Source organism: Paroedura picta, chromosome 5, assembly GCF_049243985.1.
Source record: "Paroedura picta isolate Pp20150507F chromosome 5, Ppicta_v3.0, whole genome shotgun sequence".
NCBI classification, from domain to species: Eukaryota; Metazoa; Chordata; class Lepidosauria; order Squamata; family Gekkonidae; genus Paroedura; species Paroedura picta.
Genome location: NC_135373.1, coordinates 95,823,125 through 95,848,675, shown reverse-complemented (window position 1 = coordinate 95,848,675; position 25,551 = coordinate 95,823,125). Strand labels below are relative to the sequence as shown.

The following is a 25,551-nucleotide window of genomic DNA, read 5'->3' as shown; positions in this document are numbered from 1 at the left end:
TCCAGTATAAGATTTTATTAGTTTTTCATCTGAACAGAGTCTAAGGTGCTTTAAAAGAACCCTCACAAGGGAAACGTCCTCCAAAAACTAATTCAGCAACAGCACACAAGATACAACAATTTGTTACATAACAGTTGTGGCCCTTTGCCAGGTACCCAGTCTTTTACAGGTTTCATTTCTACATCACCACTTCTCCAAGTGGCAGTGATGGTTTTCTACTCAGAAGACAGAGATAGAGTACCCACCGTCAACTTCTGCACCCGCATTCAAAAGGGAAAAGCTCTCATCCACAAGGTAGAAGCATCCGCCTTCTACTACAGAAAAACAGCAGCTGATAGTCTGTCAAATCATGCTTCAGCATGAAAGCAGATACATTTAGATGAATCAGCAGCCTTTCAGGAGGTCTTGTTTACAAAACACAATATTGCCCTTCAAAATCCATGCAATATCTCCACTAAACACAATGTCAGGTGTATGTGTTTTCTCAGAAAACAGTATGATTAGGAAGGGCATTTGCTTATGGCCCTGTTAGCAACATTTCAGCCGCCTTGTGGGCCAGATCCTTTCCTGAATTTGTCTGTCAACTTGTCAGTCTTGAAAAGCCAGCTCATTGCTTTTCCAGACACTCCTGGGTAATGGAACTATCCCTCCAAATGGGAAAATGAAAACAAATGCACTCATAGCAAGTGCTAACTTTCACAACACCTTCACCATTTCTGTCATGTCATGAAATAGAAAGCTGCAGTATGAAATACTTCTCTTCTTCAAGAACTCTCATGGAGAATTACTTCATGTATCCAGCTTAAATGTTTTTCCGGGCTGAAATTCTCGTAAGAACGTTTATACAGTCCCACTTATTAGAGGGATCAGAACCTTCTGAGAGTGAGGGTTTTATCAATGGTTCTTCTGTGCAGATATCACACTAGATGCTCCCGCTCAGATGGATGTGGACCTGGTGCAAAGCAGAAGTGAGAAGGTTGCCTTTTCACTGCCATTGTCCATAGAAGATAAAGCAGGATTTTCAGTTTGCAAGGTTCCATGATGCAGAACAGTCTCTCCTATCGGTTAACTGTTTGTCCACCAGGATAGGAGTCCCAGACCAGGTTCGCTGATTGAGCCCTGTACGGAGAAAGAACACAGATGAAAGGTTTAAGAACAAACTTTTCCATCATTCATTTAACATTGCAGCATTCTTCTATATTTTGACTGGCGTTCTACAATAATATTAAGACAATCTGGCTTAAAACAATGTCTATTGGAAAGAACACCCCTAGCCTCAAGGATATACAATAGCTTGTATGCTTAATCACAGATTTAAATTTTGATTACACACCACACACAAATTCCTCAAGAACAAGTGTGTATGGCTGGACATGCTACCAAATTATGCCCCACTGTTTAGAGACACAAAACCTGCTGGTGTTGGGATCTTCTATTTCTCTGGGGTGCTCTCCTCTTGTGAGTTATCACCAAGGTGTAATGTTAGGTTTGACTTATATAGAGAGAAGCATCATTAAGTTATTTACCACAAGAGTATAGGGAGCCTCCTTCTTCTGGGCCTCATCTGCAGCTCCAGAGGTTGAAGGCTGTGCAGAGCTTGGACCTGTTGGGGAGGTATCAATGAAGGTCTCATCCACCACACGGAAGCGGATCTCCTCCCCTGCATCCATATACAGGTCATGGGCTCCTTCTTCAGTCTCATATTCCCAGACCCACACCTGCTCAGCTTCGTCGCTGGGTGAATGGAAAGTTAAGGAAGAAATGCAGCAACAAGGCTCTAAAGGTCATAAGCAAAACATTTTCTGAATTTTCAATCCCCCCATTCATCTCTTAATGTAGCCCTTCTCTCAGTCTGCTCCATGTACAAACCATACTGGATCTTGTGTCATACCTTGTTTTAGGTTGCATTGTGGGAAAACAGAAACCAGTGCAAGTCTTGGAAAGTGATCAGGAGGGAATTCTTGGTGGAGATATTGGAGTATATGATGGAAACCAAATAGACCATTACTATTTACCAATCCTTGGTGGAACTAGCTTACATATGCTTACTCACTCCATTGCCTTCCACTACACTAGTCTTCATAGAGTAAAAGAAATTCTGCACATGCTTTTTTACCAGGTGACTTATGTTACACTGGTTGGCCATTCTTTAATGCTAGGGCTATACCTCTGTCAGGACCAAAATCGCTTGCAACATGTCGATTTATCATGCCTTGTACACACAGGGTTGGTTTAAAAATGAGCACATTTAATACATCAGCCATGATGAAACTGCTCAAAAGATACAACTTAGCAGGTTGCTGTAGAGATTCTGGAGGAATTAGGATGTCATCAAAAAACCCAAGAGAAACTGCAGGAAGAGTTCAAATTAATATAGAGATTATTCAGACAAAACAGGATGCCACATTTTTAAAGTTTTCCTAGGCTACGCAGTGATACTCCTGAATTAGAATCCGAACACAAGCTCAGCATTTTTCCCGCTATACTACAGTATTAAATGCAGCTGTATCTGAACATCCAGACAAATCTATTATTGGCATTTAGCATTCCCACAGTTCAAGTGGATTGGTTCCACAATCTAGTAGTGCTAACTGGCAGCTCAGAAACAATTTTTAGAGAGTACTGGGTGGGTGGGTGGGGAACACCCTCCAATCAGGCAACTCAACAATTATGCCAGAAATTTAATAGATGATTTTTTAAATCCCCTGCTCCATGGGTAAGCAAAGTGGCTTACCATTACCTTCCCTTCATCTCCCCGCAACAGATACCACTAAGATAGGTGAGGCTGAGAGAGCTCTGAGAGAACTGTGACTGACCCAAGATCACCTAGCAAGGTTCATGTGGAAGCGAGGGATATCAAATGCAGTTCTCCACATTAGAGTCCACCACTATTCCACATTGACTCTCTACTACTGAAGCCCGCTAAATGACATTCACTTCAGAATCTACTCCCATGAGTTCCAACCTCCTGAGCAGTAAAATTAATATTTACCACGGACTCCTTCCAGGCTGCAGCCTTTTATTTCTCCAACCAGAATTTCATCCAGAAAAGGGTGAAACACAACATACCGAAAATGCACTGCAAACAGCAAGGATAATAAATTAACGTGACGTCCTTAAGTTCATTAATACTGCTACCATGTGCTAGCATTCTCTAGAAACCTGTACTTTCAATAAACACAAATCAACTTGATCAGGCATCAGCATAAGGTTTACCCAGTAGTGTTCCCTACTTGTCTATGAACTAAAGTTCCAAGATATTTGGGGACTGTTCTCAGCAGTCTTTTTTTTTTTTTTAGAAGAGAGGTTCAGGCTTAGGTATGCATGGAAATGTGACTCCAGAATGTATAAGTAGATTGCATAAGCAATGGAAGACTCTGTACAAGTTGTACTAGCTCAAAAACTTCATGTGTTTCCTTAAGAAGGGGCATACAGATGGGAAGCAGAGCTTGAGGCATGTAGGTAAATGCAAAGCAGAGCAACAAAACCAGACCCACAGTACCTGTAAGAGGCATTTTTGTATTTATACTACTGATTAATAGTCACAATTTCCCTCATCAAAGTCATCTATAACCCTCTGTTAACTTTTATCTCTCATAATCACACACAGCACCAAAGTGTTTTCTTCAGGTGTCTGGCTTACAGCGCAAGAATCCAGTTTCTGGCTAGCTGTATCAGCTTTGGGATGCATGTTTAATTTTGCCATGTTACAATTTTAATTATGCAACAATTCGCGCCTGAGTGAAAGTCTTAATGTATAGTAGATGCTATATTGTCTTAATTTTCCAAATCAGAATATAGAAACATTCAGAGTCAGTCTATTTTAATAAGAATATCAGTAAAAGATTTAAAAGGTGGAAACGTTGTGGCATATCAACATGACTCTGATACTCAAAATAACTGTCTCAAAGAAAGTGGGTACTAGAATTAAACAGAATCTACATTCCTCAAACTATTTTGCCTTTATGAAACAGTGATTTCCCAGACGTACTTGGCATTCTCTGCTGGACTGCAGTCATTATTTAGATTAAGCAGCAAAGAGTATTTAAGCTGCTGTGATTTTGTCAGCTCTTCTTAAGATCCATCTAAAAAAGAACTATTAAATAACTGCAGTTGTCAGTATTTGCAGATCTCCCACAGCCTACATATTGTTCTACGTTCTCAAAGAATGATTAAGACAAACATTTAACAAACCTTTTGTGTGTGATGCACCATCTCCTGGAAATATATAGGAATCTTCCAGCTTTGTGATGTCATATAGACAAATACAGAGGCCAACATTATAAACAACCTGTTTGGGGAAAGAACTTACATAGCATTAGGTTCAAGTAACAAGGAAAATTGTGTTAAACCTTCCTTAAATTGCATGTCAGAATGTATGCACAAGAAGGGCTATGCAAATAAACCAGCCTGGTGAACTGAACCATAATAACTAGATAGAAGTAACTCATATGTCTCAGAGCAACAAAAAAGTTCATTTTTTTTGCTCTCCTGTATTTTATTACAGTACACCTAGACAAGAAGTGTTACCAATGGAGAGATACAGAACTTAACTTGTTCCCAATTCTATCCAGTCTGTTGAAATTGGCAAAGTCTGGGAACATCTGTTTGCACATTATTACACTGAATAAAAGGTTTTTGCATGCTCATGGTAATTGTAGTCCATGGACATCTGGAGGCCGCAGTTTGACTACCCCTGCTCAGCTTCATATGCTCACAGTAAAGGATCAGGCTGCTCTTTAACACTACTGAATTTGTATCTAAAATATAAAGATTTCTGATTCTGGATTATATTTCCATTAAAGCCCTCTAAGAGGGTTCAAAAATTCCTGGGTTCCAGGTCACCATGGCAATAAGAAACTTCATTATGATGTCAAGTATTTTCAACAATGTTTTATTGTGTCTCATACCAGTCCTCGGTAGAAGCACTTCATTATGAATATGCTTTGTTGTATGACATAAAAAACATATATACAGTTTTGTCATTGCTTGTTTATGTGTGAACCATTCAGTAGTGGTAGGTGAATTAAATCCAGCTTCTTAAAACAATAATAGTTCACCCTATACACTACAACATGTTCATTGAGAACTGGCCTACAGCACTCTAAACTTTACCTTATTTGCTAGCTTCTTGTTTAATTCTTCTGTGATGGCATCATTAAGCTTCCTTTCAAATTGCCATGGAGGTATTCGTACAGTATCCGTCATTTCCACTAACACAAACATCTTGGTAAGCAAAAGCAATGTTCCTGGCAGGAGGGAGAAAATGCAGAGTGAGAGAGCACCTTCTTTTCTGCAGTTATGGTTGTCACAAATCTGATTAATTTTCTATTTTGTTTAACCAGTTAAATAACAACTACTTGGACAATATGGCATGAAATGCTGAGCTATGTTATCCAGAAAAAACATAACTGAAGCATATACAAAGTTTGAAGGTGTTTTATATATGATCTTTTTGTCTTATAAATTAGAAGGCATTGATAAGCTTACCAAAGTTACCCTGGCTGGACTATAAGATCTTCTATAGTGTGCGGCTGCAAAGCAGTCTTGGATATTTAATACTGTGTCTGTTTTAGCCCTTACAATTGTGTGCTTTGGGCATTTGCATGATGCCTAGAACCTAGCAATTTTCTCCAATTTCAGAAATTGCCACAGCAGATGTAGCTTTACTGCTGAAGTCAAAGAAGGATATTCAACTACCTGGATCCAAAAAGCTGTGCTCAGAATGGACCATCCTAGGCTCAGATGATAGGGATGTTATCTGCAAGGACTTTGAGGAATTAAAACTGCATCATACTACATTAATATATTATTTATGATAACTGAGTCTTTTTCAAGGACTATCAGATGCTGGTAAACATATTGCTTGTTTTCACAACAGATTTTTTTATGCTTCAAAGTAAGATTGAGGAAGCTTTTTGACTCAGGAGCCACAGAGATCACTTTAACTGAACAGAGAACTAGGAAAAAATTAAGGATGCTTATTGACAGGCATATTTATTTTTGTTATATCCAAAAACAATGTTGTCTTCATCAAAAGCAAGTGTTTTTTTATTTCCAACAGTAGAAACCATTCTCTTTCCCATCTATCCTCATCTTCTACTTATTAGAAATTTTAATGAGGATGAAGATTCTGTAGGGCAGTGGTCCCCAACCTTTTTATCACCAGGGACCACTCAACGCTTGACAGTTTTACTGAGGCCCACTGCCCTAACGCTCTCTGATCACTATGGCAATGTTTAAACATCCCTTCAAAATAAGATACAGACGTGCCACAACAATGAACATAAGGAACATTTTATTTTCATGGAAATTTTAAATCATGACAATGCCAAATCAATGAGAACCCTGAGCTTGTTTCTCTGCAACGAAATAGTCCCATCTGGGAGTGATGGGAAACAATGACACCTGAAGTGTGTTGTAAAGGGCGGGGGCGGGGGCGGGGGGGGGAGGCGTCCTTCGGGGCCCACCTCCAATTAGTCGAAGGACCACATGTGGTCCACCGCCCACAGGTTGGGGATTGGTACTGTAGGGGATCTAAAGACCTACAAAATAGTAAAAGTAGAACCTAAAGCTGCACTTCTCCATCATACCAAGATCCATGTGCATGGCTTGTTTTCATTCACTTATACCCAATATCATATTCAATTTTCAAGAGTGTGACTATTATATGACTATTCATAATTACCCATTAAACAAGATGAGGACTTCCCATATCTGTTTTGGAATGTTAATTAGAAGTCTATTTTAGAACATTTTAGATGATTACAGCCAAGGCCATTATCATGTAGTCAACCTGAGTTCACGTATATATTCTGTCTAAGCATATACAATTTTGCAGCTATAAGGTATGCATGTAAGTGGAAATACTTGAACTGTCATACCCAATATACATGTCCATTAAATACACAAACATCTAAATTTGTAATCTGGTTTAAATCTTTGTTCTTGATGAATGAACACAGCACATCCTGTCAGAACATCCCCTCCCCACCCCCCAAACCTCCCTCCCCCTACACATGAACTTTTGTATGACACCCCACGTACCTTCTCCAACCCAGGATAATTCCTCGCTTGGGCTATATACATTGGGCTATACACAAATGTGGTTTGCAAACAACAATTCCACCGTTTCTAAAAATCAAAAGCAACACGACTGAAGCAGAACCACAAGTCTGCAGAGGATGAAAGACGAAAGGGCTAGGGAGGGGTAATAATCCAGCCCGACGATTCTTGCTCAGCCCAGAACACTGAATCCGATTCCTTTGAGTCCTTCATTCAAGAACTGCCTGACAGTCGTTGCTTCCTAGACGAGGAAGCCCAAGGCCTAGGGCCATGCAACGTGCCTCCCATGCCCTGGCGAAACGCAGTTTGCAGGCCAGCCGGGTCAGAGTTCCGCCGGCGGGAAAGCCCGCGGATCCCCAAGAGGCTCGCTCCCTCCTTCGGCCCAGCCCAGCGGCGGCAGAAACCTCTCGAAAAGAAGGCCCTTCGGACCCTAGACAGCAACTGAGGGGCCTTCGCTGCGGGCCGGCCAACCCGCCTGGCGCGCTCCGATCGCGAGGGAGCCCAGCGCCTCAGGAGGCCGGCGGCGGCGGCGGCGCAGAGCCCAGGGCTGGAGGCCCTACGAGGCCGGCGCTCCCCCTTCCTCAGCAGTCCCCGCTGCAGCGATTACTCACCCGCCGCCCCCTGGCAAGGCTCCTCGACCGAGGATCCGGCGCCCCTGAGCCTCCCCTCGCAACTCCACCAAGCAGGAGGCGGCGCTTGCCGGGCCCTCCCTTTCCTTGCGCGGAGGCCGCACCGTCCTCTTTTGCCCGCGGGCTGCGTCGCCCGGGAGCCTCATCTTGCGTGATTGCCCGGCTGCGCGGGAGGCCTCGGCGAGGCGCGGCTAATGCAAACCAGCAGCACGGCTCCTCGGAGCGCCCGGCTGGCCTGCCTGGAGTCTCTGCCGGGAGAGTAGCCGCGCTCGAAAGCTCACGCCTCGACTGAATGTTTGTTGGTCTTAAAGGTGCCACTGGACACCGATTTTTGTTGTGCACCGCCAGAGGAGGCCATCTTAACGCACACCCAACCCCCGCGCCTGTAGGAACCGCTGTGTCCTCGGGAAGGGGTCCTCCCAGCCCCTTTCTATCGCTGGCTGACTCCCAGTTCCTGGAGCTTGAGCAGCCCTTATCAGGCTGTTGCCTTGTTGTGTTCACATGCGCGACCAGGTCCCCCCTGCCACCGACGGCCAGGTTTGCCATGTCCGGGTTAGGAAACTGCTGGAGGCTGGGGAAGGTAGAGCCTTGGGAGGGGGGGGGTGCAATGCCACGAAGTCTGCTCTCCCAAAATACCCATTTTCGCCAGGGGAACGGATTTCTTTAGTCTGAAGCGGAGTTCTAACTCGGAGGTTGGTGATTCCCAGGGCCCACTTGGAGGCTGGCAAAGCTGCATGAATGAGCACAGGTGTGTACTGCCTGCCTGGGCATGCGTCTATAGGGAAGGAGCCAACATACGTTCACTTTGCCGATGAAACCAGGGACCAGTGCCCGGATAAACGGAGTTTGTATCGCACGTTCAGCTGTACACGGATAGAATGTAACGGGAGAATTATTAAACACACACGCCAAGAGCAATCAAATGTCCATGCGTTCACTGTGACTCAGGAACAAGGCTACTGTTGGGCATACATAGGAAGTCCTGAGGATGTGTTGAAACACTTTGTTTGCAGGTGGCCTAGTTGTGTTCCTTGTTTTGTTTGTACAAGGAGATCCAACTGGTTTTCCCTGTAACTCCACGACTTGAGTGAACAACCAGAAGTCGCTTGATAATCGTTCTTTGGCACTACTTTTCCCGCCTTTCCGGCGCGAGGCAGGCTAGAACTACAGTTCCCACAGACCATTGCTTCAGGTCCCCGGGTCGTTGATTGTTAGTAGGCAGCCCGAGCCTGTACGCTTGACAGGAATCTAATTCTATTAACTGAGGGGCTACACACAAATGTGGTTTGCAAACAACAAGAAAGACCTGTTCGTAGCATTTCGCAGTTGAGGAACAGGAAACCCGGCTTTGCTTTTCTTCTTCCTTTATATTCCGGCATTACCGTAGACACCTTCTCTTTTTCCGGGGCCTATCGGAAGAGACGGCCTTTGGGACCGTCAGGGAGCTTCCAAAATGGCGGCGCCATTGGCGGTAATTTCAGGTAAGCGGAACCCGTACGGGAGTTTCAGCGGGCGACGCCGCGTGTGGACGGTGTCGTCCTTCTAGAACGTTGTGGTTTCGGTTTCTGCGCTCCTTCCGTTGCGGGAGAAAACGCGCCCAGTGCTCTAGAACCACCTTCCGTGTCTCCTAGGAGCCGAAGGCGCTTAAAACCGATTGGGTCACTGGCCTTTAACGCGGCAAGAGTCCGCTGCAGACCAGCCGTCTGCCCAGTCCCGTGATGTCCAGCAACCGCCCAGTTGCCCCGGAGCACCAACATGCAGGTCACTCGAGCCTGAGGCCGCCTCTGATGCTGTTTCCTAGTACTGGTATTCAGGGATTTGCTGCTTAAGAATGAGGAGCTTCCTTTACTCACCACGGCTGCATTTGAGGCCAATAGCACCCTTAAGACCAACCGAGATTTGAATAAATCTTCGTTGGTCTTAGAAGGTGCTATTGGACTCAAATTAACGGGCCAGTTCTCCTTGAATTTGTCTAATCTACTTTTAAAACCATCCATACTCAGGACCATTAATGGTAGTACTATCAGGTACCATTGATGGTAGTCCTTTTTTTTTTCTCATTCTGAATGTATTGCCCATCACCTTCAGTGACTCTCAGATTTTCGGAAAACAGATGGAGATGTTTCTCTGTCCATTTTTTCAATCTCTGTATATGTCCTCCTTGAGTCTCTCATCTTCGATTTCTGCATCTATCTTATCCATCTGTCTTACCTGTTCCACATACTATATTTCTGGTAAGGGCTTGGAGGAAGAGCTTATCTCATGGCTTAAGTGCCACACCCACTCAGGGCAGTTGTCCTGCCCCTGAGTGCCCCTTCCTCCAACTGGCTTGCCTGTCTGCCCAGTGGCCAGCCAATTGCCTTTTGTCCCCCACTCCTGACCACCCCCTTCTACTTCCATCTGAGGCTGCAGATCCCTGCTGTGTGAGAGCTGTCCCTGCCAGTGAGTTCCCTAACAGCTGCCTGCAGCCTTTCCAGGTCCTGGGGAGAGGGGGAAGCCATTCACAAAGTTCTTCCACTCCACCCCCCTAATCTAGTACCTGTTGTATTTCTGAATAATTGTATTCCTAAATACAACAGGCTTGGCCTCTAGTTTGTCTTATCTATTTCCCTCTCCCGAGGCTCATTCATCAGTTAGTGAAATTGCTGATTTATTATGCAGCCTTATACTAAAAATCCTTTGAAACCTTTCTTGGGTTCTGTTATTTAAAATGCAGAATTTACTGGTCTTATTTGTTACTCCTTATCCTTAGATTAGTAATTAACTCTGTTTAAAAGTAACTTATATCTTCCTTTTTTAAGGTAAGCTTACACTTTAATTGCATTGGGACATAGTTTTCATGTTCTATATTTCTTACGTGGGAACTACTTTTAGGTAGAAAATAAACTTCCATAAGGCGTATGCTGTAATATTTATGTGTGGGTTATCCTATGTATCACTGTAGACAAAATTGCCTTTTGTTTTAAGATGTATGACAATCTGAAGCAACATGGACTCTTTGCCTGCTTTTGCAAAAACACATTTTTACTCTTTGTCTTTCCAATCATATCAATGTTGATGGTGGAAATGGATGCATACATGTGGCTGTATTTTACCAAGGCATATATCATGAGGGTATTATCAGTGTGTGTATGTGATCATCAGTATTCAAGTGTCTTCCCTCATTGTACTTGCATGAGATATAGAATCTATTCAATGAGAAATAATTTTGTCATGATATTTGCCAATTGTAAGGGAGCCAGCTGGGTGTTGTAGTTAAGAGCAGCAGTTTCTAATCTAGTGAGCAGAGTTTGATTTCCTGCTCCCGCACATGCAGCCAGCTGAGTGACCTTGATAGAGCATTGATATTGCTGTTCTAACTGAACAGTAATATCAGGGCTCTCTCAGCCTCACCTACCTCACAGCATATAAGAACCAATTCTTCTATTTATTTATATTTATTTATTTATCATACTTCTATACCGCCCTCCCCGGAGGCTCAGGGTGGTTTACATTATAACGGAAAACAATACATAAAACAGTCTGTAGAACATGTAAAACAGTCTGTAGAAAAATTCTAAAAATATTGTATGCGTTTATTTTACAGTTGCTAGTTTATGGGGTCCCTACAAAGACCTTTGGCAGACTGTGGTTAATGCAATATGGAAAAGACAGCCAGAAGCGATACATCTTCTTGATCAGGTTTTAAAAAAACACAAACCTGATTTTATATCACTCTTCAGAAATCCGGTAACAATAAAACTTTTCCTGTCTTTGGGGTGGTGGGGAGGTAGTTTCATGCTGAAATTGTTGGAATCTCTTAGTTTTGTCTTGTGTGGTAACACTGAGGGTTGTGCAGAAATGAGTTCATAATAATGAAATACGTATTTTGGGAACTAAATATTTTATCAATGTTTTAGTAAACATATTCTTTCTGCATAGCCTTTTGTATTTGAATAACTTTGTGATTCTCTGTTTTCCAGCTTTGTATTTCCAAGTAGTACTGGAGTTTTGTTATATTCTGAAGGGTCTGACTCTAAAGACCTGTTATGTTTATGTTTTTATCCTCCCTTTCTATCCAATATGGCATAAAACAGTTAACAATTAAAACATTCTAATAAAAATATGCCATAAAACCAGGTAAAAGTAGAGCTAAAAGTACAAGCATGAAACAACAGAGCAAATTAAAACATAGAAAGGAGGGATTATTGAAGGAGTACCAGACCAAAAAAACAAAAGTCTTTGCTCTCTACTGGGAGACAGTAATAGAAAGGGAAGTAATGCTCATTTAAATCAGGCTACGTTTTTAAGCACTTCTAACTCTGGAATATGGCATCAAGCCTAGTGGAACTTCCTTCTGCCTGAGCATGCATAGGTCCAGGCTCTAAGAGTGTGGAGTGGAAGTCTGCTTTAAGTCTCAAATATGAATAGTTATGCCCATAAACTCGGGGAATATCTTGTACAGTTCCCTAAAGCTTTTGAAATACTTGCTTGCATGTTTAATATATGGGGTAGATATGCCTGTGATAACAAGGAGTCAAATGGTCCGTCTTTTGGAAAAACAGACCATGGACTTGAAAACTTTTATAGAAGATTTGCTCAAGGACACTTTTAAGGAAATCCCAAACAGTAAGAAATAAATTCTAGGAAGAAGTGATGGAGTAAAGATAGCTACTGTCACTAGTCAGTTATAAGATCAGGGGATCAGAATTGAAGAACTATAAGCAGAAGAGAAACTTGAAATTTGGGAGACAGGAAAAGGAGTGTTGGAGACTTTTGGAAAACAAGACCGGCAACAAGAACTCATTATTTCTTAACAGTATTTGCCAGACAAACATCAATGTTGAAAAGGCGCATAGCCATTCCAAAGCTACAAGAAGTAAGAATCAATCAAAAGAAAGCAATCAAAAAAGCGTTTTCCAGGAGAAAAAAATGTGCTGGCCCACTCTGGATAGGAGATTAGGTGGTGCGGGTGTTTCAAGATTTACTGGTGGATATTTTGTGGAAAAGAGCACAATTTCATTTTTTTATGTCTAATTGGCCAGAGTATAAGATATCCACAGAGGATTCTGTCTGCCCTGGAATTAATTTTACCAACATGAGGGGAAATTTTAAAAAATGCCGGAGGCTGATTTCTTAGTTCAAGGATATGCCTTGTCACGAGGGGAACAACAACGTGTATTAAGCCTCAATAGGAGACTCCCTTAAAAAGGAATAAATGGAACTTTCTGATATCATGGACAACAAATTTATACTTATGGCAAATGAAGAATTTCAGCAACAATTGAGCTTTTATTTGGATTACGGCTTGAAGCAGGAAAGAAAAGACTGGGGGGGGATGAGATTTTCTTGGGGGGAGGTAAGGAGGGGCGGAAGGGGGAATAGAGTGTTTGATTTTTTTTCTATTCTTTTTCTGTATACTTTTACATAGATGGTAAATAATACCCAAAGTAACTGCAAAGATTTCAAAGTGATTTGATTGTAAGTGTTGGAAATGTCATAGTGAGTTTTTCCTTTTATCCTTTCTTTTTATAGATACTGGGCTGAAGTTTATATTGTTTTGTTGTTTTGCTTTTCATATGTGGTGAAGTATTAATTAAAATTGCTGAGCTATTTAAAAAGGTAAAATTGACATCTATAGGCAACAGAAAACCAACTGAAGAATTTCAAGAATAGTGGAATTCTTCTCTGGAGCATTCGGCAAAATGAAACTTCAAGCAAAAGGGGACTCTGGGGGATAGAGGGAGGGCTGATATTTTAACTACTAGTATTATTTTTTGTACTTTTTCTATGTATCTATATAAAATAAAAATTTATTTAAAAATATATGGGGTAGAGATTCCCAACCAGGGTTCTGGAGTTACACGGGAGATTCCAGGGATTATGTGGCCTTTTCCAGTAGTGGAGCTGACCACTGACATCACTAGACGTTAATGTGGCTTCTGATCAGAAGAGATACTTTTCAAAAAGGAGCTAGTTTATATTATCTCAACAAAGTATAATAGCTGTATTAAATCATCGTAAATAAATACTTGTGGATTGTTTAAGGTCCTTTTTTACATCACAAAACATTTGTGGAGTATAATTTATTAGACTGCTGTCAAAGAGTTGAATCATGTTTATAATGATAAGATGTTTAAGGGTATTTGACAAATTTCCTTCTGATAAATTTGCACTTTTATCTGATTGTTCTGTAGCCAAAGAATGCTCAACAGCATGAAAAAATTCAGAAAGCAAGTACTGAAGGAGTTGCTATCCAAGGCCAACAGGGAACAAGACTGTTACCAGAGCAGCTCATCAGAGAGGCTTTTATTCTAAGTAATCTTTTTGATATTGGTGAACTGGCAGCTGTGGAACTCCTCCTGGCTGGTAATGAGATCCTGCACTGAGTGCGGACTATCTGTTTCTTTTCTGATTGTGTATTACGTAGCAAAATACTTTAAAACATAAGATAAATTGTGCCTGCTGGCCAAAATAAAACAGATCTTGGGGAACTAATTTTTGGGAAGGAATTACACTACATCCAACAAGTGGTGAACTTCAAGGCTTAATTACTCTTGTGTTCTGATTATTATTATATGCAATAAAACTATTTTAGTTGGTACTTGGTTATTCAGATAACTCAGTTAACTAGCATCTGTCATAGAAAAATTCTAAAAGCCATCTGGTGCATTTGCAGAGCTCAAATTTATAAACTCAGGCTCACATTATAACTGGAGACAGAAGGCCAGTCCTTGCACTTAACCAGTGACTGATTGAAAGAAGACTCACCGACTGGGCAACCTTACTGTCACTGATCCTCACTTGCAGTCAAAGCTTCTTCTGAAGCTGAGTGATGAGGCAGCCCTTTTGTCAGCGCTGCATCTTGTGAAAAGGGCTGCTGCAAAACTGGCATCCTTTAGGATATTGCAAAGTGCAGTGAAGCTGGTTAGGTGGTTGCTGACTTAAACCCTAAAGTAAACTGTGAGTGTGGCTTGCTGGACAAGATAACTCTTCCCTCCCCTGTTGTCTCAAGGAGACTGCTTTGCTTGTGTGATGTTGGGAGGTAAAGAAATATAAAGCTAGTCTGTTACAGAACCCTATTTTGTTTGTTTGAATGGTGGATAGCTACCTTCAGTATTTTGTGTACTTGTTTTTTGGGTATAAAAAAACAATGTAGCAGTTATTGTAGCAATAACCAGCACATTTGATTAAATGTCCACCCCCATCTATGTGGATAACAAAGCTTTTAGACAATTTGGATTTATTTGTTACACTTCTCTTTTCAGATGTTTTGGAGTCAGATGTTTTGGAGTATGGATAATAATTGCCCTGTGTCTGTTGGCAGAGTTGATGGGAATTGTAGTTGTGATGCAGAGACAGACACGTAGAAATAAATATTGTAACTGGTATCTGACAAAAATTCAGGAAGCAGTTATCTCACAATTGAGTGAAATATTTTTCATTTTTCAGGAGAGCACCAGCAGCCTTATTTTCCTGGCCTAACAAGGGGATTAGTAGCTGTTCTCTTATATTGGGATGGGAAAAGATGCATTGCAAATTCTTTGCGAACACTTATCCAGTCTCGGCGAGGAAAGACGTGGACATTGGAGCTCAGGTCTGTCTTTTAAGTAGCAGGATTTTAGAAACTCTGTGTTGAATTTAGAGTTGCAGAGTTGCAGCTTGGAGTGAACTGGCTCCAAGGCATTTAAATGCCTTAACTCCAGCTATCCAGTGTCCTGAAAACTCCCAAGTGTTTTTGGAATTTTTTGGGTTCTGCTATTTTGATAGCGGGAAAAATAGCAACCCCAACCCCCCAACTAAACAAAACAAAAAACCAGCTGAATTAATACCCCCAAAATACTGATAAGGTATTTTTGGATGGGGTTTTTTAGGCTCAGATAGGCCAAATGCATTCCCCTATTTTTATTATCAATTTCCTATTCTTGACATTATATTTTTTTGTTAAAGTTTTACAACTTCAGCTGCCTGTCACCTGGATCCATGATTTGTTTTAATTTGTCCATAAGCCCCAGAACTTCATCTTTCAGTTCTTCCGACAGATGCTATGGAATCAGTTGCTTTGTCATGGGTAACTCTCTCATATTTCCAGCAGTGCAAAGGAGTGCAATGAATTCATTTATTTTCTCTGCTGTCTCTGTGTCTTCCTTTAGCAAATTTACAACCCTATCATCAAAGGAACCTGTCACCTTCCTGGCCAGTTTCCTCCTCTAGTCCAAGAAATTATTATTGTTTGAGAAAAAACATTATATTCATATTCTCCATGAAATCACCATCCTGTTTCTCTCAACTATGTCCAGATCCCTGCTTCAGTTCCAGTAATGTCAACAAAGAAACATTAGTAACTAAATGAGTACACTTTGATATACACAGAATGACTACTGGGACCCTTTTGGTGCTTAGAGAAAATACATCCCCTAAAGTATTTTTTAACCATGAAGGCTGGGCCAGTTACTAGTGCTGACTAGTCCATCCATGTTATGTATTCCCTGAAGCCTAACAATGTGGCTATCATTTTATTTCTGACTTAACTTTAGAAGCCCCGGTATACACTCACATAAAGCTAGCTGAGTCAATATGATGTCTTTCCTTTGCAGTCCTGAGCTGGTGTCCATAACAACACATTTTACAGATGAGCTGATGGAGCAAGGTTTAACTCACAAAATTCTAACTTTGGTGTCTCAAATTGATCTAAATACTGAGTTTGAGAAATTGCAAAGAGAACGTGGGCTTGGCAGTGAAAAACACCGCAAGGAGGTAAGAGAGAATCTGCTGCGAAGTTGGCATTGGAAGTTCTGTTGCTTTAAAAGTAAAGGCAGTCTCTTTTGAGTCATTCCTAAGATTCATACTGATTCATTTCACCTTCGTATATTAAGATCTTGCTATTTTCAGAATTTGAAGTTCTAACTTATAGAACCTGCTGCTGTATAATAATGTACTGAACTAGCATCACAAAGAGCTGTGAGCTATACCCTTTTATTGCAAACTGCCCTGAGGGAAAGCAGTATAGAAATGTAACTAACAAACTAAAAATAATAATAAAATAGTAATATTTATAGTAATAATATTTGTAGCATAATTAGTTACTTGGTATTTCTTCTAGGTTGCTGACTTAATCAAGGAATGTCGACTGTCGTTGGCAGAGAGCCTGTTTGTTTGGACTTGTCAGTCACCACTGAGCAGGGATGATACTTTAATCCTTATTACTTACTTAGAGAAAGTAACTGTGGAAGCTGATGGCTCCTTAGACAGTGTGAACTTGGCATTGCTCATGGCTCTTCTCTATTGCTTTGATGTTGGCTGTGTAGAACAGGGCACAGAAGATCGAGAAGGTAAAATGGTTTCTCCGCCCACTTCAGGTTATGTGGAAAGATATTTTTTTTACATAAAAATTTAGAACTGATAGTTAAAGCTCTGAAGTTAAAAGTTTAACCATGACTTGTTTATGTTGCTTAAGCATGGCATTATTTTGACAAGGCAGGATATCTGTTTCTTTGTGTGACCACGGCAAGGGATTTTCAAGGCAAGTGAGAAGCTGAGATTGTTTACCTTCCTCTGCAGAATCTTTGGTGGTCTCCCTTCCAAGTATCAATCCTAATTGGCTATTAAGATCTGATGAGATCATGCTATACTGTGTTGTCTACCTTCTCACAGAATATTTAGCCAAACATAACTGTTTATAAAACTGAGGAACTGAAGGGAAGAGAATGTTTGGGATCCCTTTTTGTGAAGACAAGGGAGCTCTGGGCCCCTGTTTACCTATATATAAATATCAGGAATCCACAGCACAGTTGCCTCGATAGAACTGATGGCTTTTACCTGAATGGTACAGGGCAGGAGGAGAGGAAATTTGGTTTGCACATGTATTCCTTAAATATGCCTCCACCTCTCACCCTCCCATTCCATGCTTCTAAGTTATTAAGGGCTTGGTCTTATTCACGGGTGTGTATGTGTTGATTGGGATTGGAAGAAGCCCTCCAGTCCCAGTCAGTTTTTCTCATTCATCCACAGACATTGTAGCTTAAGAGTGGTCAGAGTTTCTAAAATGTAATAGCATCTCAAGGATGTCTATGTGTGTATACACACATGCAGGTATGTGAGATGAAGAATTGTAAGGTGCATGATACACTTGTCAGAAGCCTTTCTGTGGAGATTATTCATTTTTGGAGAAACAAAAAGTGATACAGTTTGGAAGAATTTATGTATGCTTAAGTGTTTTATTGCCTACTTTTATACTTTGATGCTGGTCAATGACCATAAATAAATGAATGAAGTTATTGGCTACTTGGTTCCCATTGATAATAACTGTAGGTCTACCTGTCTCTTAATTGTGCTCAAACTTTCTTAAAAGAATAACTTTTATATATAAGTTCAATGAGTCCAATTGTGACCTTGTTTTAAGTATTTAGCTTAACACTTCTCATAGTGTAATGTAAAGCAAATGGAAGATTAAAAAACTACCTATTTTGTTATCCATTGAAGAAACTACATTCTTTTACCTTTAGATCTGATACACCAGTTGCCACTACTCACAGACAGACAATACATAGCTGCAGTCCACACACGTCTTCAGGAATCTCATCCTTGGAAGCTACCAGGACTTCAGGCTACAGTTCGATTAGCCTGGGCCCTTGCGTTGCGTGGAATTTCACAGCTCTCTGATGTAACAGGTAAATTGGATTCAAAATAAAATTCATTCCTAAGTATGTATTGGTCCTCACCTGCATTCTTTTGCTCACAATTGTAACATCAAGCATGTTTTTGTTGAGTCCAAGTTCAGTGAGGAGCTTCAATGAGATTTTTCTTTTATTTTCACTCTTCTTCATTTTCTCCAGCATTTGCAGAATTCACCGAGGCAGATGAAGCAATGGCAGAGTTAGCAATTGCGGACAATGTTTTTCTATTTCTTACTGAATCTGTGGTGAGAGCTGAAAGCTTTTACCAGGAGGAATTTTACATACGCAGAATCCATGATCTTATCACAGGCTTCCTTGCTGTCATGCCAATGAAAGTAAGTAGTATCTGTGCAGAGTATTTCTGGAGGCAAATGGTGTGTGAAGTTTCATGTTCTTAGTTGGGGGCTTGTGTATGTGTTAAAATATTTAAATTATTTATTTTTATACTTATATACCGCTGCTCTCAAATGTCTGCAGCGGTTTACAGAATTCATAAAAACCCATTAAAATATAATTAAAACACAGTATCACGATGGTGGATAATAAATATATAACCCACTCACCCCCCCCCCCCATCCAGCAAAGGCCTACCAGATAGTAATTTTTGGGATGTGTAGGCTACCATCCAACTAGTTATATATTGAAAGTATTGTACTTTTAATAATGTATGTGAGCATTGTAGTCTGCTTCTCTTATAAGGTTTTATATTTTCATATAAATACAAAACAAAACTTTAAGTACGATACTAGAATTATTTCTCTAAAGTCAACCTATTTACACCAGCAACAAATGCATGATAATACTAATGAGTCAGAAGTGACTGGGAGAGCTGTTTCTTTTATTCTTAATTTAAAATATTTTTTGGGGGGGGAATTGTAGGTGAAACAATTGCGGAACCGAGCTGATGAAGATGCTCGCATGATCCACATGAGCATACAGATGGGTAATGAACCACCTCTTCCTCTTAGGCGGGATCTGGAGCATCTGATGCTTACAGTAAGTTCTTGTTTTTAAAAAAATCATAAAAAATAAAATTGTGAGTTGAATTCAGTAGCCCTTTAGCAGAAGGAGCAAAATTGCTTTGACTCCACAAGCATAACGTATAAAATAAGATGGGGGCAACATTGCCCTTCTCACAAAGGTCCCATGATGCACATAGTTACTTTTCCATGCAGGTCCCATAATCTTAGGGTTCAGTTTTCTGGAGATCAGAAGGAAGTGTGGCAAAAATCCAGTGTCATTTGCAGATAGTTCATTGGATCCAAGCTTTTGTTATGATTTTATTGATAATTTAAAATTGTATTTGTTTTAAATCTTTATGAAAACTTCTGGAAACAACCTTTTAAAATAGGGAATAAACAAATGGGAACTCCCAAGAGAATCGTGATGGGAATGAGGAATAAATGTTTAGCTTGGTATAGTGGTCAAGAGTGCTGACTTCTAATCTGGTGAGCCAGGTTTGATTCCCCACTCTTCCACTTGCAATCAGCTGGGTGACCTTGGGCTCGCCACAGTTCTGACTGAGCAGTAATATCAGGGATCTCTCAGCCTCACCTTCCTCACAGGGTGTCTGTTGTGGGGAGAGGAAAGGGAAGGCAATTGTAAGCCGCTTTGAGGCTCATTCTGGTAGAGAAAAGTGGTATAGAGGAACCAACTTTTCTTTTTTCAAGTCCACATTTTTCTCTACAGTGAATTGATTATTGGATTAAGGAATGCAGTGGGTTCAGATAATTCTTTCTTCTGAGGCCATCTCCCATCCCCAAATATCTCATTTGGTTTCCCTCAGATACATTTCTTTGTTGATAAAGTTACCAAAAATGGGGCTGGACTGATATATAGTGTGCTAAGAGGGACAGTGTCTCTGAGCCCAGTTGCTCCTTTCTTCACTTTCTCTTTGTGCCTGTATTGATCGGAGAGGAGATTGTGCAGTCCCTTGTGTTAACTGTTCAAGAAATGATCACTCACTTCCATTAAGCATTTCTTTTTTGGTCTGGGGCAAATATCTACTACTTTCTGGAGATATTCCCTGTTAGCATGAGGGAAGCATGCATGTGCAGTTCTGAGCCAGAACGTCTGAGGAATTACCCAGGTCTTCTGATGTTTTCCCATAGATGATGTACAGTCAGTAGAAACCTTCCTAAATTTTGGCTGCTGTATCCCAACTTTGCAACTATAATATAAACTATACTAAGTTCATTTAGCCCAAATGCTGTATTATGAGCAGAGTCCAGATCATAAAGGGTTGTGTAACTTTTGAAAAGCAGTCCACTGTGAGCGTTGGTAAATACACAGGGAAAGCTGGTATATTGAGCTGCTGCTGCTGCAGATACTTGTCTCCCATCTGTCTTTGCTGCAAACCATCAACAAAAGAGCTTGGTTGATTTTGAAAAACTGACAGGGCATACAAGGTTAGATACTGTTGCTTGTATGTTGAACCAAAGCCTTCTCTTTCTTAATCTACAGATTGCTGAGTTATATAAGAAGGATCCCTTTAATCTCGAACTTGCTCTTGAATACTGGTGTCCTTCAGAGCCTCTTCAGAGCTCTGCCATCATGGGTTCCTATATTGGAATAACTCATCAGAGACCACCTCAGCGTCAGGTTAGATTCCTTCCGCCCCCTGTATTGTTTGGGAGGTGGGAATGGTTGACAAAGGTACCTTGTGTTTTCAGAATGGAAGTGCAGTCTGCGTGCCGATAATAGGTTGGTACAAGCTAAGAAGCAGCTTATCTTCTAAAATACCTTATCTGCCTTATCTTCTAAAATACCGTGTTGTTGTTGTTATGTGCGAAGTCGTGTCCGACCCATCGCAACCCCATGGACAATGATCTTCCAGGCCTTCCTGTCCTCTACCATTCCCCGGAGTCCATTTAAGTTTGCACCTACTGCTTCAGTGACTCCATCCAGCCACCTCATTCTCTGTCGTCCCCTTCTTCTTTTGCCCTCGATCACTCCCAGCATTAGGCTCTTCTCCAGGAAGTCCTTCCTTCTCATGAGGCGGCCAAAGTATTTGAGTTTCATCTTCAGGATCTGGCTTTCTAAAGAGCAGTCAGGGCTGATCTCCTCTAGGACTGACCGGTTTGTTCGCCTTGCAGTCCAAGGGACTCGCAAGAGTCTTCTCCAGCACCAGAGTTCAAAAGCCTCAATTCTTTGACGCTCGGCCTTCCTTATAGTCCAACTTTCGCAGCCATACATTGCAACTGGGAATACCATAGCCTTGACTAAACGCACTTTTGTTGGCAGGGTGATGTCTCTGCTTTTTAGGATGCTGTCTAGATTTGCCATAGCTTTCCTCCCCAGGAGCAAGCGTCTTTTAATTTCTTTGCTGCAGTCCCCATCTGCAGTGATCTTGGAACCCAGGAAAATAAAATCTGTCACTAGAAATACAGTATACTTGGCTTAAAACCACATACCTTCCTGTTAAGATCGTTATGAAAGAGATAGAAGGAAGGATCCAGAATTGATCTTTAGCATTCCCCCCTTCTGATCTACTTTTATATATGGCAATACTGATAAGCCTTATGGGGCAATTATTAAAGATTATTTTGGAGCATTCAGAATGCTGTTAATGCAGTTTTTATTTTTGCCTCACAGTGTGACTATGTTCAAGGTCACATTCCAGCCACTGTTAAGGATTTTAGGACTTGTTGGTTTTAATTGAGGAATGAAGCACATGCTTATATTGATTTAAGGCATTTGTGTACTGCTTTTCTCCCTGAAGGGATCTAAAAGCAGTTCTCAAAACAATACCAAAATGCAATAAAATGATTAATGTGAACAAGTCTCAGCCTGGTCCTGATTGAAGAGGTTGCCCCACATTATCCAGGCTGTGCACTCTGCTTCTAGAGCTGTTTTAAATACCTGCAAGAATGGGACAAGGTGTAGCCCAGGTGGAACTCAGCTACTGTAAGCATGCTGCCAACAAGATCTTCCTCACTCCCCCCTCCAAAATAAAAAAAATCCGTTGGTGTTATTAAGATTTTAAAAGTTCTTGCTCTTTCCCCCTAGTGTCAAGGGAGGGGGTCATTTCTCCAACAGCAATCTGTTTAATAAAGAAAAAGTGACTAGTAAAAGTGATTGATGCAAAATATCTGAGCCAGTTATTTTTGGTCTACATTTGGTCTACATTTTGCAGCCACTACTATATGAGTTACTATCTTTCTGAATCTCCCAGTATAAATGCTTATGTTGTTTTTGTTACAGGTGGTTTTGTCTAAATTTGTTAGGCAAATGGGTGACCTCCTCCCATCCACGATTTACATTCCTTATCTGAAAATGCTCCAAGGATTGGCCAGCGGACCCCAGTGTGCTCATTACTGCTTTACTTTGCTGAAAGTTAACGGTAGCAGCCATGGTAAGAAATATGGCTCCCAAGGTGCCATTGGCCTTTCCTCCTCTTCACTGTAAAGCTTACATGGTGCAGCCTTTCAGAGGTGTAGATGTATTGCTTGCCAAGGCAGTTTGTCTTCAGTCAGAGAAATGAAAGCTTTTGTGTTCAGTTACATTGTGATGATTCATATTTGTCTGTAAAATGAATTTTCAATGAACATGTGTGGGTGAATGAATGTAACTTTGGACTGTGTTGAGACAGTTCACTACAAATATTTTATGCAGTTCATCTGAAAAACCTAAAGTCAACTACCTGTTCATATTTCTACCGAAGGCTCAAAACTTATATTTGTATTCTTTTGTTATATTTATCAGTAATTTCTGGGAACCAAGTCACTTCTAATAGCGGTTGATGAGCACTTTCTAAGGACTTAATTTTCAAACATCCACTCAGAGTTCTATCCTATAAAGCTGCTCTGTACAGATAGTAGAGGATGACATCTAACATACATTTCAAAGCTGTTTTGTTCATGTATCATTTCAGAAGTCTTACTTCACTTTTAAGTTTGGGGCAGGGTTTTTCTCTCTCTCTAGACTGAGTTCAATTAACAGAGCCTGTAATCATGTGGGTATTTTTCTTTTCTAGCTGAAAACATCCAAGGAGCAGGTGGCAGTCCGGTCTCATGGGAGCACTTCTTTCACTCTTTGATGCTGTATCACGAACACTTAAGGAAGGATTTGCCAAGTGCAGATAGCATTCAGTACCGTCACCTCCCTCTCAGAGGTATCACCCAGAAGGAACAAGATGGATTGATTGCCTTTCTGGAGCTTACAAGTACTATAGTAAAATGGGTAAGAAGCCAGTCCAGATTACAATCCGTTATTGTCCATTATTCAGTAATTTGGTCCATATTGTGACCAAGGATGAATGTAAAATCAATTAAATTGGGTAACTCCCCCTATTTGATATTAAAAGCTGAAATTACTTAGAATGAGAAGTGTAAATTGAGAAAGAGAAAGAACACCAGGAAAATATAATAATGGATCCAATTTAAGTAAATTGTGAGTGAAAGAGATATGGAAAGAAATTATATGTTGCTAACCATAACATTTTATTCTGATGGGCAAATGACATTATTTATATTTTGTCTGTATCATAGAGATCAACAGTGTGAATGTGCAGCATAATAAAAACAAAACTGCATTTGCTTTCTCTTCTCTGTAGAATGAGAATGCTCGCTTGGCTCTGTGTGAACATCCTCAGTGGACGCCAGTGGTAGTCATTTTGGGCCTTCTGCAGTGCAGCATCCCTCCCATCTTGAAAGCAAAGTTCATAGATACCCTAACAAGTTTTGGGAAATCTCCTGAAATTGCTGCTTCCCTCTGGCAATCCTTAGAGTATACTCAGGTATCTTTTAAGATATTTTCCCTAGTGAATATTTTGCTCATAGAATCAAAACTGCATTCTGTTTGCAAATTGTGCTTTTAAAATGTTAAGAAATATTTGTTTTGCTTCAAGCTTTCTTGCACTGCAAGTGTTACATTGTTCTTACTTGAAAATTTAGGGCTGAGCCTAAATTTAGTCTGTAAATGACATTCTTTCCACATCCTAAAATCTGACCTATGATGACAGCAGCTAGAGGAGACATTGGTTTTCTGCAGCCCCGGTGCAATCCCTGAATACTTTATTTACTTATATTCCAATTTATAGCTATAGTTATATACCATACAGTCTGCACCTTAGTTAACCCTGGCTTACCAAAGCTTGTGTTTAACCTCTTTGCTGATAGCCACGGGGGATGGGGTGAGTGGCAACTAGACTCGATATCCATGCCACACAAGAGAGCCTGGAAGAGAGAGCATGCCACTGGATTTGGGTTCATTACTTTTGCACCAGCCTGGAATTGTCTTCTAGAATGGAGTTCTTTCTGGTACTTGGTAAAAATCGTGTATGGTAGAAAATTACAGGTGCAGTCTGCCTTTCATGAGTGGCCATGCCAATTTTAGATAGTAGGTTTTAGAAAACTGTTGTTTAGCATAGATGTTCTTTTTGCTGTTATGTGCACATGCAGCCATGTTGGTTCAGCAACTGTACAAAAGTATTTCCTTTTTCTTGTGTTTTTTGGAAGGTACTGCAGACTGTAAGAGTTCCAAGTCAGAGGCAAGCAATTGGTATTGAGGTAAACTTTATTTCCTTTCTTTACTGCATTTAAAAGGACCAAGAATCAAGACAAATAGAAACATCTTTGTGATTTAAAAGCCCTCTACAAAGAGAAAACCAGCACCAAAAGTGAAGAGAGTGTAGTGTTTTTCTTTCCATTGTACTTGTTTTTCCCACCTATGTGGAATATTTATGGAATGGAATATTTGGAATTGAAATCCACCTGTAGTCTAAAGTGGTAAGGTTCATTCATGGCTCTGCGTATCCTTTATTTATTTAGATTTATAGGCCCATCCCTCTTGAACCTGTCATTTCAGGGCAGTGTACAACACTTTCAGACAAAACCGTTAAAACACGGAAATACAGTTAAGACTATTAAAAAGCTAACAGTAAATATCTTGTGCTGAGTCATTGCTTATTGGAGGGAGGATGTGGGAGAAGACCCCAAATTGGTAGGGAAGACCCATGTGATGTTATGATCTTCTGGGTGTACTGGTCTCCATTTGCCTGGTGGAAGAGCTCCATTTTGCAGGCCCTGTGGAACTGGGCTAGTTCCATCAGGGCCCTGATGGTCTCTGGGAGCTCATTCCACCAGGCAGAGGCCAGGGCTGAAAAGGCTTATGCATGACATGTGTGAACCTGGCCTCACAGATGAGTACCAATGAAGTCACAACTTCACATTCCTTAGAAACTTTTTTTTTTTTGCTGTAGT

General features: G+C 40.8%; 2 protein-coding genes across 5 annotated transcripts in view; one reads left to right on the top strand and one right to left on the bottom strand.

Moving 5' to 3' along the window:
• POLR3H (RNA polymerase III subunit H) lies at positions 1 to 8,097 on the bottom strand. Of its 3 annotated transcripts, none has more exons than XM_077339200.1 (7): positions 7,677 to 8,097; positions 5,116 to 5,249; positions 4,195 to 4,291; positions 2,993 to 3,079; positions 2,287 to 2,350; positions 1,527 to 1,734; positions 1 to 1,119 (listed from the first exon to the last, which is right to left on the bottom strand). In XM_077339200.1, the coding sequence occupies exons 2-7, from the start codon at positions 5,224 to 5,226 to the stop codon at positions 1,066 to 1,068; spliced, it is 621 nt and encodes a 206-aa protein (XP_077195315.1). In that variant the 5' UTR covers positions 5,227 to 5,249; positions 7,677 to 8,097; the 3' UTR covers positions 1 to 1,065. The 3 variants fall into 3 exon arrangements, with proteins under 3 accessions (XP_077195315.1, XP_077195314.1, XP_077195316.1); XM_077339199.1 differs by lacking the exon at positions 7,677 to 8,097 and adding an exon at positions 7,048 to 7,670; XM_077339201.1 differs by lacking the exons at positions 5,116 to 5,249; positions 7,677 to 8,097 and adding an exon at positions 7,048 to 7,670.
• An 827-nt stretch (positions 8,098 to 8,924) lies between these two features.
• The window catches only part of NUP205 (nucleoporin 205), a 43,914-nt gene continuing 27,287 nt past the window's right edge, over positions 8,925 to 25,551 (top strand). Inside the window, exons 1-14 of one of the 2 annotated variants that reach the window (XM_077339197.1) lie at positions 8,925 to 9,175; positions 11,281 to 11,423; positions 13,871 to 14,042; positions 15,126 to 15,270; positions 16,271 to 16,430; positions 16,777 to 17,005; positions 18,179 to 18,343; positions 18,509 to 18,684; positions 19,229 to 19,345; positions 20,813 to 20,950; positions 22,553 to 22,703; positions 23,325 to 23,530; positions 23,904 to 24,086; positions 24,808 to 24,858. In XM_077339197.1, the coding sequence (XP_077195312.1) occupies positions 9,148 to 9,175; positions 11,281 to 11,423; positions 13,871 to 14,042; positions 15,126 to 15,270; positions 16,271 to 16,430; positions 16,777 to 17,005; positions 18,179 to 18,343; positions 18,509 to 18,684; positions 19,229 to 19,345; positions 20,813 to 20,950; positions 22,553 to 22,703; positions 23,325 to 23,530; positions 23,904 to 24,086; positions 24,808 to 24,858 (2,064 nt within the window). In that variant the 5' untranslated portion in view covers positions 8,925 to 9,147. Of the gene's footprint in view, positions 9,176 to 9,306; positions 9,456 to 11,280; positions 11,424 to 13,870; positions 14,043 to 15,125; positions 15,271 to 16,270; positions 16,431 to 16,776; positions 17,006 to 18,178; positions 18,344 to 18,508; positions 18,685 to 19,228; positions 19,346 to 20,812; positions 20,951 to 22,552; positions 22,704 to 23,324; positions 23,531 to 23,903; positions 24,087 to 24,807; positions 24,859 to 25,551 lie in introns of those variants that run through there. The other variant, XM_077339196.1, reaches the window with a different exon arrangement.

Bases quoted from the DNA above. Each gene is read 5' to 3' on its own strand.
- POLR3H (XM_077339200.1), bottom strand. From the start codon at position 5,226: ATGTTTGTGTTAGTGGAAATGACGGATACTGTACGAATACCTCCATGG. The intron at 3,080-4,194 runs GTTTGTTAAATG...TGCTGTTTGCAG, and splicing joins TGGTGCATCACACACAAAAG to TGCATTTTCGGTATGTTGTG. The intron at 1,120-1,526 runs GTAAATAACTTA...TTCTCCGTACAG, and splicing joins AGGCTCCCTATACTCTTGTG to GGCTCAATCAGCGAACCTGG.